At 44.9% G+C, this 12135-nt stretch overlaps 1 protein-coding gene across 8 annotated transcripts in view; it reads right to left on the bottom strand.

Moving 5' to 3' along the window:
• Positions 1–577: 577 nt before the first annotated feature.
• Positions 578–12135, bottom strand: part of HERC3 (HECT and RLD domain containing E3 ubiquitin protein ligase 3) — a 47053-nt gene continuing 35495 nt past the window's right edge. For 2 of the 8 annotated variants that reach the window (XM_035890397.1, XM_009634841.2), the window contains 7 exons: positions 11757–11900; positions 10277–10443; positions 9039–9105; positions 7135–7217; positions 3673–3856; positions 2813–2915; positions 578–2004 (listed from right to left, as the gene is read on the bottom strand). In XM_035890397.1, coding sequence (XP_035746290.1) covers positions 1796–2004; positions 2813–2915; positions 3673–3856; positions 7135–7217; positions 9039–9105; positions 10277–10443; positions 11757–11900 — 957 coding nt within the window. In that variant the 3' untranslated portion in view covers positions 578–1795. The other 6 variants (XR_004841463.1, XR_004841464.1, XM_035890398.1 and 3 more) reach the window with 6 other exon arrangements.

Genomic DNA, 12135 nt, shown 5'->3' with positions numbered 1-12135 from the left:
CGTGCCTGACCTCAGCTGAGCCAGGACAGGCAGACAAAACTCCTCCTGCTCTGGCTGTGGAGACAGCGAGCCCCCTGGGGCTGGCAACCAGCACACCAGGCTGAATCCGGGCGAGGAAGAGGAAGGGCAGCAGTTGACTGAAACAAGCAACAAGGGGATGGGCCGGGTGCTGACCGCAGGGCCAAGGCAGAGGCAAGCAGCGCCCTTCTTCCAGACGCCCAGAGGTACGGCCAGGTCAGGAGGAGAGGCAGTGCCAGTGCCTGGAGCTGGCCCTCCTTTCCTCCCTGACACAAAGGCAGCCACTCAGGCAGAATTAAACATCAAATTTATTGCATAATACTGTACTATGTACACACACATCGAAAATAAACATTTGATATAATTGTATATTTGTCTTCAATGTTGCATTAGAAAGAGGCTGGAGGGCTCTCAGCGTAGCCCACAGCTTGTCTTAAAAAAAACCCAGAAGCCTCAAACCTTTTGTTACGAGGTGCAAAGTTCAATACTGTATATTGAACACGGTGCATAAATACTATATCCTAATAACAAGTCAATGTCAAAACGACCCTAGGGCTCTCCAATCTTACAGGACAGATTTAGGTAATGATTTTGCCTACTCAAGTCCTAATGTACATTTCCAGTCTAATTCATATAGATTGTCCTTTAGGGCCCCCTCCCCCCAGCAAAAACAGCTGCCAAGTGAAAGGGCTCCTCTCAAACAGCAAAATAAAGTAACCCTAACTGCAAAAATAAAACCAACCTCCAAACAGAGTGTTATCGCTCAAATATGGATCTCCTGCTTGCTGCTTTGCTCTGACCTGACGAGACTGGAGAGCTTGCACGCGCCTCATACGCACGCGCGCGACTCCTCTGGAGACGGGCGGCAGTGGTAAAAGCTGCCACCTCACCTTGCATTGGAGAACGGGCCTGTTCGGATGGAAAACCAGGGCTCGGCGAAGCCCACCCGCCTACCTTGTGGACTTGCCGAGAAAGAAACACAACACGAGAGAGATGCAGTTTGAGAAACCCGTTATTACAGGTAGGGTTTGGCCTTCCACACACCTGAAAACAAACCCCGCTCCAGAGGAGTCTGAGGCTCCTTTTAGAAGACCTTGCTTGGAAACAAAATTCAAGACAAGTGAGCAAAAACAAGCCAACCCCCCTGAACCATCATATTCTCCATGAAACTTCCTGGTGCAAAAAGACAGAGCATCGCTACTACACCGCCCTGGGGGTCACAGGTGACCTCCCAGCCCAGTACCATCCGCCAAGGACCAAAGGGCAGAGGGGGTATTTCCATTCAAAGCAAGCAAGAACCAGCTTGCACTTAAAAAGGGAGGAAAAAAGCGGGGGGGGGAAGTCACAGCTTTGCAAAAAGGAGATCACTTGTTCATCCTCAATTTCCACCGTAGCCTAAATGCAAGAAACATCAAAATATTTAAACTGGACTAAAAGGAGAGGATGTGTGTGTGTGTGTGTGTGTTTGTGTAGGGGCAATAAAAGCAAAGTACAAGGTATTGCTGGGAGGGCAGTGGCATCAAATTGGAAGGGGAAACAACAAAAATGCCCACTGAACTGATTTTGTTCAGTAGATGAGAAAATTCGAAGCAATAGCCTCTCCCTGCTGAAGCCCCACAAAATGCTGGCAGCATCTGGCTGAGACTGCATCATCCCAATCTATTATTATTAATTATACTTTCCCCCCAAATGTTCTGATCCATTCCCTTACAAAAATAAAGCCAAGCCCATCGTTTTCTTCCTCTGTACCCATGTGTCCATGCCTCTCCCACACTGGTCAAGCTAAGCTAAAGCCCTCGTAGTGATCGATGGCTTGCACCAGCCGGGCGCTGAGGACCTCCTTGCTGCTGTACTTGGGCAGGTCCAGGAGATTGTAGCAGGTATGCGCCACGGGCAGGTACTGCTCTCCGCTGGTGGTGGACTGGATGACGATGCGCAGGCTGGACATGCCGTAGATGGGAATGCGGTCACTGCCCGTCAAAAACACTAGGAGAAGCAGAGGGAAGGTCGGACAGTTAGGGCAGGCAACCCCGCGCCGAGGGCTGTGCCTGAAGGCAAAACTCCATCCCCACCTGCACGGCGGGACCGTGCCTGCCTGGAGGCCATGTATTTCTCCTCGTCTCCCCTTTTGTCCCCAAATAAAGTGACCCCTACACAGCAGCTCAGATCTGTGGGTGGCTGGGATACTTGAAGCAACACACACACAGACATGCACTTCCCAAGGCCACTTCTGCAGGGGATTTCCTCTCGCTCTCAGTGTACCACCCACCATACCAGCACAAGGAGACCCACCACCGGGAGGGGAGGTATCTGCTACCCAGTCACACCAATGCGTGGTCTTGTTTTTCCATCACATCATACACTAGCTTCTCCACTCAGCTGTCACCCTACAACTGCCCCGCTGCCTTTAAAAAGAACGCTGTGATGCCTGAAAGCTCAGCTTGTAGAAGAAGGAACCAGACTGGGTATGGGCACTGGGGACTGCTCTGAATTCACCTCCTGGAAATGCGAACGGACTGATACTGCACTCTCTTGTGAGAGACTGCATTGGATCTTGCACTGCAGGTATCACCCAGTGATTCTGAGGGTAAAAATTAAAGCAAAAGGAAAAAAAAAAAAACCAAGAGAGGGAGAAAACAGATTATCTGACTAGCAGATAAGTCAGGGGATGGCCATTCATGCTGGATCACCACCTAGCACTTAATGCAATGTGCCAGAACCCTGCAGCTCTGCAGACACTCCCACCTGAGCCTTCCATTTCAGGAGACACTCTGCATCACTGCAAGATACTTACAGAGAAATTTCTTCTTCTTTTCCAAGGGAAATGCATGAAAGGTCTCCCAAAACATTCTCACAGTTGGGTGTGTCGCAGTGTAGTCTCCCTTATAGACAGCGCTCTATTAAAAACCAAAAGGGCACGTCATTTCATCTGGCACTAGAAAGCAAAGACTAAGCAGAAACCAGACCTGATCTCTTCTGGTATCTGACATCAGGTTGATGTCTGACAGTTGTGAAATGGAACACGGGATGGGTCATAGGCAATAGCACGGCTCACAGACCCAGCAAAGGGTTCTCCTAGCAATATTTGGAAGGCAGGCATTAGGCTTCTAGCTATTCAGCTAATTACAGGTGTCATGAGGAATCCTGGAGTACCTGTTCACAGGCTGGACTCCTGAACAGGATCATGTGTTATGCACTGCAAAGCCACTTTTACTGCTGAGGCTGAGACAGAGCAAGTGACGTGCTGACCTATGCATTCTGAAAGATACAACTCCTACTTCGTGTCCAGACTCCCCTTCCAGCTCTTGGCTGTGTACTTTGTGCCCTTGTGCAGTGGAGTGAGTTTTACCGTAGGTGAAGACCCTGACTTTGTCTCTTCCCTTCAGTCTCAGGCTTCATCCCTAAAATCAGCAGGTGCAAGTCCTTCTCCCCTGCCCTTTCTCATCCTGAATTTCCTCCTTGAGCTTTACCAGCAGCAGGACAGCACAGTAAGAAACTTTTCATGTGAATGATGGCAAGGTGTACAAGGAGCATAAAGGAAAGAGATCCATGGCTCATCACATCTCACATCCCAGGGCAGTGCCCACCTCATACAACTGCACAATCCTGGTACTTGTGAAAAAGAAGAAAAATATGACAAAAGGGAAGCTTTACCTCCTCCAGTTCCTCCCAGTTGTAGTTACTGTTTCCAACTATCATGGCCCTGAGCTCTGTGGGCTGGAAGAGTTCCAGGACTTTCCCACCACACACTTTCAGGAAACCAGTGGAAAAGGCTGTGTACCACTCATGGATGGAGAGGTTGAAGATGTAATTTACGTAGGCTTCAACAAATTCTTCCCTAGTGCATTGAGAGAGAACAGGCAAAGGAAAGCACTTTTAATCATATGCCTGAGCAGCAGCAGTGCTAAGTTTTCCTGTTTCTGCCTGTAATGTGTCTTGCAAACGTGAGTCTCCAACAGGTTCAGCCCACTGCCCTCCTCTCACTAAGCTGAGTCACAGCAAGATGGACAATTAGGCAGCAAGTACAACCATGTGTCTGCTTATTCCCCAGCAGTGGCAGCATGGCGGGTCCCCCAGCAGCCCAGGCTCTATACTACCAATAAACCCACCCAGTGGCTTTGCATCCAATTGCCCACAGGGCCGGGAGGGAGCCAGGGTGACACCAAGTGCTGGGGAGGTGTCAGGAACAGAGCCCTCTTCCCCGAGAAACCCGTGCCTGCTCAGAGGTTGTGTCAGGCAGATATCAGGATTCAGTCGCCGGAGGAACATGGCTACCCCCTAGCCCTATGTTTAGCAAGTCCAGGAAATAACCTGTAGCTCTTCTCCGTCTGCAGGTGTGCGGGGTTACTCAGCACAGGGCTCTGTGCCCACCTGCAGTGGCCTTGGACTGCCAGGTTGCTGCGAGCAAGTGTTCTGCTGGGGAGAGGGAACCAAATCAAACAGACGGTGCCCAGAAGACCATCACTTCCAAAACCAAGAGCCTCACAGAGCCCTAGTTAGGCACCCTGTGCATTTTCAGAGCCGGCTCCTGCTGACTCAGTCCCCAATGAGTCTTGCCAGTGGTTCAGCACTTTCAAAGCCAAAGCTGTAGCCTAGAGGCAGACTGAGGAAACCCTGCTCTGAAAAGCCTTGATCTGAAACTGCATGGCCAATTCCCTCCCTCCTGGCCCCAAAGAGAAAGCACCTGAAAGAAATCAGGAAACACCCCTCACTATAGAGGAAGAAAGCAGCCTTAGGAAACCTCTTCTTCAGCCTTCCCACTCTGGTTACATAAATACAGGGCTTGTACATTTGGAGCACAGGGCAAAGAGAACGACTCCTCTCAGAATGACAACCCTGTTTTGCTTCAAGGGTTCCCAAGAACAGCATTAAAATAAAAACACCATTCTGTAGTCATTGGCAAGAAACTTGTGGCAGGCCCTGGCCAAACCCTGTCTCTGGATTTTGTTAGGAGGTTAAGCACCTTTATTCAACTCTCTCTTTCCTACTCTCAAAGCACCATGATCTGAGTGCAACACTAGAGTTTTATTTGTGCAATGACTTAAAATATTTCCCCTGACTTCTTTTTTTTTAAACCTGATGATAATACACCAGCCAGTTTGGCAAACTGGGACACAAAACTATTCTCTGTGGGTGGAGGTGTTGTTTTTAACTGAGATTTGAGAGCAGCTCACACCTGCACTCAGAGGACAAGCAGATCAGGGAACACCACAGAATCAGATACATCAATCTCTAGCTGAGGAGGTCACAATTGAAAGAAATATTTTGACCTTTTGGTGGAGGAATTCTCAATATATATGCTATGTAAAAGCAGCGAGGGATGGGTGAGAAAGTAAAAAAAAATAAGGAAGCAGAGTGACAAATATGAAAATTTGGAATAAGAAATCATATAGCGAAGGGGGAGTTATTTTCCAGCACCTTTCTTTTATTGTCATTTTTCCGATAGTCACCTGAGCATTAGGGAAATCCAAGCTGATTAAGCACTTAACTGTTGCTTAATACCTCTCTGGCTGTTACGGTCATGAACCCTTTATCAAGAGCATTTTATGTTATGACACCCAATAAGAACTCCAAAGGAGAAAGGGAAAATGCAAGCATTCTCTACTTGGCATTTTTCAGTCAAAACAATCCCGTGCATTCTTGAGTTCCTGGTGAACTTTCCTCAAGCAGGAAGGGCAGTGCCCAAAGACGTGCACACAGCAAAATATTCAAGCCAGGAGGGCAGCAAATTGGTCCCTGGACTCTAAACGTAGGGGTGGAGGAAGTCATTAGGCACTATAAGGTGGATGAATTGATAGCCATGTCTAGACTTGGATTTAGAGGTTAGCTTGAGTTCAAAACTCTGGTCAAGACAAAGCAATTGCATTATGGAATGTGTTAAGCTGGTGGAACTACACACTAGCCTTTCTCTGTAAGGATTTTCTTCTCTTGTTTCCTATTCTGACTTAATAAACAGTTGCGGGAGCTAACCTGGGTGCTCTTCCCAAGCATTTGCTCAGCTAAAATCTTTGTTCCTCCCTCTAGGCCAGTATGGCACACAGTAAAAAATGGCCATTTTTCTTTTGAGTGTACATGCCCAGCCTAAAAACCTAAACAGTACTATCACTGGCATTTTCATTTTCCCTGTTGCAAGTGTAGATTAAACTCTCCTCTTTTTAGCTGAAGCCCATCTTCTTTTGGCAGGGAGACAGACTTACACTGCTCCATCTCCACATGGGTTCTGCGTGGAGGCAGCAGCTATTTAGCTGTAAAATTGTACCCTTTTGGGCAGTAGTAAAGTAGGTAACAAGGTAATACAGACAAAGCTTTTGTTACAGCAATGGCTTTAGACACAAACAGAACCCTTTTAAATAATCAGATTAATAGGAAATGACTTCATCTAGGCTTGCCAGTAAGGTTTTCAGCAATCCTAACACAAGACCCTAACCACGCTGCTGACTAGTCACTGGATCACACTGTTTTGCCAGCAGTGAAAGAATTTGAACGCTGCTTCAAGTAATAAAGGCATTTCATTTGTAGAAATCCAATTACAGGATTATGAGAAGAAAATAGTTTAGCAGCTGGAAAAAAAGAAAGGGGGGGGAATGGTAGCTGTGCTAGTAATAACTCTGAGGTGTTCAGTCAAATGGAAAGGAATCTACGTGCAGTAGGCCTTACAGCTCTAATCAGGGATGGTGGTCCTCTATCAGGTATACTCAAGGGAAAGCGTTTCCGGCTCCAGAATTAATAGCATAAACAAGTTTGCCAGCCTCAGTTTTGTTGGCCGCATACAGTTCCTCTCTAAACCATCAGGGAGATTAACCTTCAAGGGCCAGAATCATGTTGCAATCTCTATTTACCGTGAGAAAACTGCCAAGGGTCTATATGAAGGCCTTTCACAGGGAAGATGTCCATCCAAATGGGCACGGGACATTTTCCAAACATTGGTGGAAAGATGATCAAAACTTGCTTTTTATTGAAGTGTCACTGGCACCCAGTAACTTTTGAACAATGGGTTTTAGAATTTGTTCCCAGTGACCTCTAATTCTATCCCACATTTCACCTCAGCCAAACTTTCCGTGACATTGCACCTAACCACCACAAGTACGAGCCCATCCCCACGCATGCCCCACTTACCTATTGTCCTTCTGCACCAGAATTTTATCTCCATCTTCAATCAGGTTCTTCTGCTCTGTCACACCATAGCTTTCCCTGCAGATCTATACAAAACCAGAAAACTAATTTTACCAGAAGTACTTTTCAGGTCATATGCCTGCAGCAAGACAGAGAGTTCTCTTTCACAGTTGATGACCGGCATGTGAAGGGTAGGCCTAAGAAAAGGGCATACGCAGAACATTTTTTCTCTGCTCCGAATGCCCTGCACGCTTCACTGCCTCCCATCATTTACAACTGCTGTAGGACTGCTATTAAGTCTAAATGCAAACTCAGAAAGGAAAAAAGTTAATCTTTTATGTAAATTTCCTGTCAAAAAACCCAAGTGATTGATAACTAAAAAACTGTCCTTAAGTAAGCCCTCATGCTCTGGCAATAAAAAGGACTCCCTTTTTTATAATAGAAGCTCAGCAGGTTAATCCGTCTGCTCTCCCTGCAAGATGGCACGATCACAGACAGTGTCCTGCTCTTGCCTGGCCGAGGATGACACCAGCACAAACATATATTCTGTACACACAAAATTGGTCATGTGGAAAAAATGCAAAAGGGTCAATTTTCAAGTTGCCATACACAAAAGAGGCTCAGATTTTGAAGTGCAAGATGAGTTATTCATTTAAATTTTTGGGATATCACTTCATTTAAAAGTTTTAGCAGATCTATCTGTATGTCTTTATATACAGATATTATGCAGTATATAGTGCAAGAGAGAGTAAGAATATCCTTTCGAGTGAAAAGTGACTTTGGAGAAAAATCTCTTGTGTTACTTCAAAGGCATTCTTTTTTACACAGTCTGTATTATCATCATTATGGCTTCATTACCTCATCCCGAACTGCAGCTCTGACCTGCATGAGACAGAGTCAGGCCCCGGTCTGACTCACTCCAGGAATAGATTTGATCTTAGAGTCTTTATGTGCTCTCAGCTATGAAACAAGGAAATGGACACCACTCTCCTAGCTCAGCAAGGATTTTCTTCACAGTGTGTAGCAGAGTTTCCTGGTACCTTGTTTTTACCCCAGGCAGGCCCTGGACAGAGTCAAGAACCCAGATCAAGCTCAAGATGAACCCATCACTCAAAACCTGTTAGAGCATCAGGACTTTAAAGCAAAGACATTGAAACAGGGAAGCCCTTATCCTGCCTGAGTTGGAGGAAAACATAGCTTGGAGAATAATGATGCCAGATCTCATTGTGAGGTTCTAAATGTTTGCACATGATGGAGTGACATACCTGATATTCCAACGTACGTCAAGATCGAACTCTTGATTTTGGGGAATCTCCACTGTGTAATAGAAACTATTGCATCTAGGTTACTAGCTAGAAAAAAAATTCTCTTACTGCTGTAGTAGCACAGGAAAGCTGACTACCTCAGCATGTCTCCTAGCAATAGCCTCCAGCATTTTGTTTCTAAGAAAGTCTGACCAAATACACTTGCTATACATTTTTAAGTTAAAAAGTACTAATATTATGGCAGCAAGGAGAACTCTAAATTGTGGTGTTAGCATTCCAAGAATTGACCTAGTGATGTCAAAGCCTAACTTCCATTTTCAAGGAGGATTCGGGAATCTACTTCTCACTGTCTAATGTGAGAAGTTGGCCACTGGCATGTAAGTCACATGCCTCAGTGACACTAAGGCTATTTTGAAAACCACTCTGCTTAATCTACTTACTAGCTCAGTTTTCATGACCACATACAAAAGAACAAGGGAGTTGACAGCAAAGATTTTTAACATCCTAACATTAACATTTAACATTACCATGGGGTATATGCTACAGGCACAGTTTGGAATAAACCATTATACACATAAATAAGGAGATGGACTTCAACTGTACCATAGCAATCACAGAGCTGATATATTAAATGTGTCTTACTGTAAAATTCAAGCAAAATGTCTCTTCTACATCTTCCCCAGGGTAATCTAAAAGTTGCTGAAGACTCCTACATGACAGGCAGGGAAAGAAATGAGAAAAAAAAATCAGAGATTCAAAAAGCCATACATCTAAAGTGGAAAAGAAATTCAGCAAAAGTAAACAGCATCATATATCTGAGTAACAGGATTGCAAGAGAGAGAATCTCTGAGTCACCTGAAAGGGTAAGAAAGAAATACACTTCAAATAAAGAGATGCTTTGTTAGAAGCAGCGCAAATGCCAGTCCATAGAAATTATCAATATAGTCCCATGCCTACCTAGTACATGGATCCCCTTTAATGACCCTGGCCTTAGAACAGAATTACATTTCTAGTTCTTAAGGAGTGCTAGATATTTATGCCATCACCACACAAAGGTCTGAGGGAGTGAAGGAAAAGAGGGTGGTAGATTATATCTGTATACCCCATCATGTAGAAAATACTTTTCTCCTATCTCTCAAAATCCTGCTGCTGTCTTCCTGGCATTTTACCTCATTCTTGTTAAATACAGCTGTCCCTTTGTGCAGATAAATCAGACGGCAACTCAGAAGAAAAAAGACGACAGCGGTCAGACAGTGGGATCTTAACCTCTCAAGGTCAGGGGGAATCAATATCCCCATGCAATTAGGCAGAAAAGATTCAATACACCAGTTAGGAAAAGTCATTCCTTCACTCCACTCAAGCCCCTTCTTTCTGGCATGGGAGCGGATCAGAGTTACATAGGTTCAAGGATAGGACAGTTCACATCCTAAGCACAGTTGCCATCCTGGGCTACATCATGAGATATGTAGCAGATCTGCTGGCTAACCCAAGCCTGGTTTGGAAGGAAAGGCTGAGGCTAGGATCTGGGATCATGCATGTGATCACACAGTGGAGGGACAGGCCCCCACCCCTGTTTTCAAAAGAGTGTCATAGGTATCTTTTGGCTGTGTTGATACTCAGTTTCTGGGAATCAAAAAGGTGAGTACAGAGGTTAAGAGTCTAAGCAGAGGGATCCGATAGGCTGTGGGAGAGGAGAAGTTTTACATTAAATTCACTGCTGGCTTATGTACTTTGCTAGGATCACAGTCCCCCAAATTAATCAGTCACTCAAAAGGATCAGGAGGTGGTTTACCGGACAGCTTTTACCCCAGTTTGGCATTTCTCGTTCTCAGATGGATGGTCTCCCTTCCCAGAAAGGTCGCAAATTTTGTTTTTCATACCTTCCTTCTGTAGGGGATAGCTCCTTCAAATCCTCTAGGCAGGGCTTCACGTTCAACAGTTTTTTGTACAGAGCCAAGGGAAAGTGAAGGTCTACGACTGTGAAGTTGTATATTGCAAGACCGCATATGATGCCAATCAGGTGAAACCAGTTATGTTCTACAAAACACTGCAAAAACACACAGAGAAATCCTGATGAGACATGCTGTCACGGGTGCAATGTACCTTCCCCCCATGCACTAAGAAGCCAGCCCCTGCTTTTCCAACTGGGACAAAATCAGAGAGCTCCCATCAGGTCCCAGTTTGGTTGTGAATTCCTTGCTGGAGTGTGGCACAGAAATGAAGATTCAGAAACCCTATTACTTTCGTGAGCCATGATTAGCTATGGAAACAGCAACAGCTGCTTTCCACCTTATCTGCTTTTTATTTCCTTTGTACATAGCTCTGCACTTAGACATTAACAAAGCTTTGACATTTGCTGTCTATGTACTGCGAGAAAATGTGCTAACAATTCTCTCCCTGTCATCCATCCTATTTTCTATTAAAAGCTTGTGCACAACCACAGTTCCACCATGGCAAATATACCAACATAGGTGTTGGTATACCGGCCTTCATTCCTTCACATATTTACTCTCACACTGGTACGTCAGTCACAGACTGGCTGCCTGTATTTGTTAAATGTTGTAAATAGGTGACTCTCATATTTTCAGTGCTTAGGCTGTCATTATTTTTAGTATTGAAAGACTTGTTGTTTTTATAGCACTAACATGAAGAGTAATTACCCTGTAATACTGTGTACAAATTACAAAAGGCGCCATATAATTTCCTCCCTTGCAAAACGTAATTAATAAATTAAAAGAACCCTCACCAGGGTACCTATGCCTTAAGGGAAGACTGACAACATCATTTTCCATCTTTCTAGCTAGGCAGGTGAAGAAAAAAGGACATAAACCACCATAATGCTATCTGGCAGGTACAGATCCTGCACTCCACACCCTTCCAAAACCAACCAACTATCACTACGAACCGTGTCTCTTGCTGTTCAAGAGCTTCCTCACATAAAGCATTACCAAGTTTAGACCCTGAAGGTGATAGTGATGCATGACTAAGTGGATTGTCTGCAATTACATGAACAGCAAGGGAAGCACAGAATTCTAATGCCATTACAACCTAAACCTCTGGTTCTGTAACATGATTATCACATTAATGATAATAAGACTTCTAGTAACTGTCATCTGATACTTAATACAAGTTTTACTATGGGAAAAGAATAAAGAGAAAGACCCAACTCCTTAGCAGGCACTATCATCAGCATTCTGCTGAAGTTAATGGACCTATACTAATTTCCACTGACTGAAAACAGAGCTCACATTGTATCGTGGGTGGAAAATGGGAGGAAGATAATTTCTTTCCCACAGTTTACCACTAACTTCCTTGTCATCATATTATTCCAACCTGTGTGTATAAAGGGCAAGGGCTTACCGTGTCTGAAAACCACAGCAGGTTTGACTCGGGGTAGTAAGTGAACATGCCATAGATGGGGTTGAGGAGTTCTTTTAGCAACAGGAGGAAAAATTCCTTTGTCACTCCTCCAGCATCAACAGCTTCCTCACCATCAAAGATGACCTGTAGAAAAAGCAGGTCGGTAACAAGGATGCAGAGCCGAGACCGAGTGAATCAGACATCTTTCTAATTGGGGTGAATCAGACATCTTTCTAATTGAGAGCCACACAAAGCAATTTGTCTAACATGCCCAAACCCACTGCAACCCATGAGCCTGTTTCAGTGCTCTGCTAGCAGGGAGGGAAAGGGAACAGGGTGTGGCAAATGAGATAATTTGAACATGTTTAACTCCTTACTC

This window comes from Egretta garzetta, unplaced genomic scaffold, assembly GCF_000687185.1.
Source record: "Egretta garzetta isolate BGI_Z169 unplaced genomic scaffold, ASM68718v1 scaffold32, whole genome shotgun sequence".
NCBI lineage: Eukaryota > Metazoa > Chordata > Aves > Pelecaniformes > Ardeidae > Egretta > Egretta garzetta.
The sequence above is the reverse complement of the archived record's forward strand: the minus strand, read 5'-3'. Positions and strand labels throughout refer to the sequence as shown.